This window comes from Trachymyrmex cornetzi, unplaced genomic scaffold (assembly GCF_001594075.2).
Source record: "Trachymyrmex cornetzi isolate Tcor2-1 unplaced genomic scaffold, Tcor1.1 scaffold453, whole genome shotgun sequence".
Classification (NCBI taxonomy): Eukaryota; Metazoa; Arthropoda; class Insecta; order Hymenoptera; family Formicidae; genus Trachymyrmex; species Trachymyrmex cornetzi.
The window spans coordinates 255,171-259,165 of record NW_017299323.1 but is presented as its reverse complement, the minus strand read 5'-3'; the positions used below and the strand labels follow the sequence as shown (position 1 = coordinate 259,165).

Here is a 3,995-nt window from a genome sequence, read left to right as displayed (position 1 = left end):
TTTTTTCTCTCCCGCTTTCTCTTTCTACAATTACTCGAAGCGAGATAACGCCCTCGAGTAATTACCATCTCTCTCTGACCTTCTTCCTTCCACGATAATTCGAAGCGAGACACCGCTTTGAATAGTTCGATCTTTCCTCCTTTCCGCGACATCTTGAAGCGAAATTACGCTGCGAGTAACTCGCATCTCTTTCTTTCTCCGCGAACTCGCGAAGCGTCAACCCGCTTTAAATAGTTCGCGACCCCTCTCCTTCTATAATCACTCGAAGCGACCAAAACGCTTCAGTTCTCTCTCTCTCTCTCTCTCTCTCTCTCCCCCCCTCTCTCTCTCATTCTCCTATTCACTGCTTCAGCTCTCTCTCTCTCCCTCTCCCCTCCCCCTCTCTCTCTCTCTCTCCCTCCCACTCTCCTATTCAGTTCCTTGAGTTAAAACTTCACCATCCGAATCCATATCTCTCTCAACATGACGACATCCTGACTAAAGAGAATTTCATGCGTAGATTGTCAAGCGTAATCGCCATCGTGCGGGGCGTCGGAAGAGAGCGAAGATCAAGGCGCTCCTTAAGGGAACTCCATCTCCTAACCGGAGCCTAAATACTGAAACGGACCCCCGCACCCAACCGGCTAGCTCTTGTGAAAAACCCAAAAACGAATTCACCCCCAGTACTTCCGAAATTCCTCTCATAGACTTGACGGAATCTTCTCCCATCACCGTTCCCAGCTTCCCATCACCTTCCCACTACGAATTCACCCCCCATTTCCTATTCCCCCGTTCCCCCAGAAGACGACACGGACTACGACGAAATCCTGAAAGTATTCCATTGGAATACTATATCGAAATTAACAGACCCTCTTCTCCCTCCCCATAATCACAACCATACACACACACACATACAACCGTATAGTAAAACATAGACATATTCACGTAATCTCCGTTGTCAATTAACTATGCTAATAGATAAAAAAGATAATACAATGCAATTTATAATTTAGGAAATGTATAAAATATTGTAATCCATAAATTGTTAAGTTATATTAAATATTAGTTGTAATTTAAATTGAGTCACCCTTCATTCTCTAACCCCGACTCATTCCTTCACCTCGAAGATCGTACGGGTCCTATCCCTGGTTATAAGGATTAAGTTCCTTGACCAAAAATAAGGACCAACGGTGGCACTTTCTTGGGCGGCGTAACAGCGCTTCGTATTTGCGTTTACCCGCACCAAAGACTCGCACAAGTGCTTCCGAGTTGTGGCACGCGTCCACGGAGCGATAAGCCACAAAAGGCGGTACAAGTTGCGCCCTACCCTGGCCCCCTCCTAATTCCTACTTTCCATTAAGACAAAAATACTTTTGGGGCCTGGACGTAACAATATTATCATCCATAGTGTAACTAATACTTCACATTTAATATTTAAATTTTTATCATAAATCTTATGCTAGGTGTTTGCCACATCGCATTTGTTATTTGATGCGTCTCGCGATAACATCAATGTAATTTAATACAACAAAAATGCGACGTTTGTAATTTCGCAAGCGTCGACGGCTTTATTAGATTTATCGTAATCAAAGATTTTTCAAGGACATGCCGCGACAATCACAACATGTTACGACATGTTTGGCGGTGACATTATCGATGCGATTTGATATAAATACGACGTTGCCAAATAGTGTACATGTCACGTGACTAGATTTTTCACGAACATTCGATATATCACATCATGTTCGAATGGTGACATCATCATCAATGTAATATGATACAAATATCACGTGCCAAGTAAATGGTATAAAATGAGAAGATTTAGACACACCGCGTCATTAGTCAACGCAACCGATAACATGGAGAGCGATTTGATAGAGGAAGCGGTCCAGCTGAATACTAGAAAAGAGTACGTCGCATGGGAACAACGATGCGACGAACTAATACAATTTATTGAAGAGCAGAGTCGTACCAAGCGTCCACGCCTCGCCGTTGGACACAGACAATCTGTGGTGACGAGGATCGCGAGGCTCGAGAGTTTGAAGGATTCGGTGCGTGGAAGATTCGTGCATGTGGGCGTCGGTTACGGACTTCGATGGCGCGAGATCGAAACAACATTCGAGAGTCGTATAGTGACAGGCGCGGTGATAAACTCTAATCACATCGAGCCGCGGCGGTTTTTGGAAGACGCTGGCGATGTAGTGCTAGAGCGATTGCGAGACGCTGTGGAAAGACACGGTAGTGTGAAAGTGAACACAGCGTTCAACGGCGAGTTCGCGACGAAAGACAAACGTGCCAATAAAAGTATAAACACGAAGAACAGCGAGATATATAGATGCACCGATGTATGCGAGTGGTACGAACGACACGTCGTCGAGCCTGTCTTGACATCGCTCGAAGAGTTACAGGAACGCGACAGTGGGTAGGCGCTGTCGCGAATTATCAATTTGACTGTTAACGTGAACAAACTGAATCCCATGCGCGCGGGATGTCACTTCGAGGTGCCGCGAGAAATTACGCTGAAGAAAGCGGTGGTCAGTGTGAAATCCATGGACAATGCATGCTTCGCGTGGTCGGTGGTCGCCGCTCTATACCCAGCTAAAAGTCATGTGGATAGAAAATCGTCGTACCCGCATTGCACGGCAGTGTTAAATCTCACAAACATTGAGTTTCCGATGATATTAAAAGACATTCCGAAATTCGAACGTTTAAACGCTGTGTCGATCAACGTGTACGGCATCGAGAATAAGCAGATCCTTCCTCTGCGACTCACCGGTGACAACAAGGAGAAACACGTCAATCTCCTGTACCTGCAAGATCCACGCGACGACGGTGTAGGTCACTTTACGTGGATAAAAGATCTATCCCGCCTTGTGAGATCGCAACTTACCGGGAAAAAGGTTAAGAAATATTTCTGCGACCGGTAAGAATAATAAGAAAATATATATATATAAAAGTGAAAAAATAAAAAATTATTTGTCTATTTACAGATGCCTGCACTATTTTGGCTCGAGAGAAAGGTTGCAGTCGCTCACAATAGACTGCCAAAAACTGAACGACTGCGCCATCCGCCTGCCAAGCGAGGACGATAGATGGCTCGAATTCAGCAATCACCGCAACCAGGAACGCGTTCCATTCATCGTCTACGCCGACCTGGAGTGCATTCTAAGGAAGACGGAGCCTGACAAGGAAGATGCGTCGTCGTATGAGTATCAGCGGCACGAAGTATTCAGCATAGGATACTACGTGCGACAATTTTCAGCGGCACGAAGTATTCAGCATAGGATACTACGTGCAATGCTCGTATGACAATTCGTTATCACCGTATCACTTCCAACGCGATGAAAATTGTATATCATGGTTCGCGGAAGAATTAAAAAATTTGACACATCGCGTAAAAGATATTGTATCCGCTAACGTGCCCATGGAAGCGTTATCGAAGCAGCAATGGGAGGCGTACCGCAGCGCGGCGCGTTGTCATATTTGTGATAAGCCGTTCGCGTCGAATTATACACGGGTCCGCGACCATTGCCACTTAACCGGGAGATACCGCGGACCGGTACATGCAAACTGTAATCTAAATTATAAAAATTCATTTACTATTCCGGTTGTATTTCACAACTTGTCGGGCTACGACGCACACGTTATAATTAAAGAAATCGCTACCGCGTACGATGGAAATGTAGATCTCCTTCCGATAACGAAGGAAAAATATATTTCATTCACTAAACATGTAGATAGTATCAAAGACAAAAATGAAAAGAATTTTCAAAGAAATCGCGTAAAATTAAGGTTTACTGGTTCCTTCAAGTTTCTAAATGCAAGTTTAGAAAAATTGGCATCGTATCTCGACAAAGATAAATTAAAAATTGTACAGTCTGAATTTTCAATTTTGTCAGACGAAGAATTTGAATTGCTGACTCGTAAAGGTATCTTTCCGTACGAGTACGTTGACTGCGTTGACAAATTGCCCGACACGCGCTTACAACCGCGCGAATTATTTTACAGTTCATTGA

The 3,995-nt window shown here is 44.3% G+C and overlaps 1 protein-coding gene across 1 annotated transcript; it reads left to right on the top strand.

Moving 5' to 3' along the window:
- The first annotated feature begins 2,456 nt into the window (after nt 1-2,456).
- On the top strand, nt 2,457-3,288 carry LOC108764802 (uncharacterized). Its single transcript, XM_018513191.1, has 2 exons — nt 2,457-2,902; nt 2,970-3,288. The coding sequence occupies exons 1-2, from the start codon at nt 2,457-2,459 to the stop codon at nt 3,286-3,288; spliced, it is 765 nt and encodes a 254-aa protein (XP_018368693.1).
- Nucleotides 3,289-3,995: the final 707 nt, after the last annotated feature.

Coding starts and splice junctions, on each gene's coding strand:
- LOC108764802 (XM_018513191.1), top strand. CDS start 2,457: ATGCGCGCGGGATGTCACTTCGAGGTGCCGCGAGAAATTACGCTGAAG. Junction 2,903..2,969: donor AAGAAATATTTCTGCGACCG/GTAAGAATAATA, acceptor GTCTATTTACAG/ATGCCTGCACTATTTTGGCT.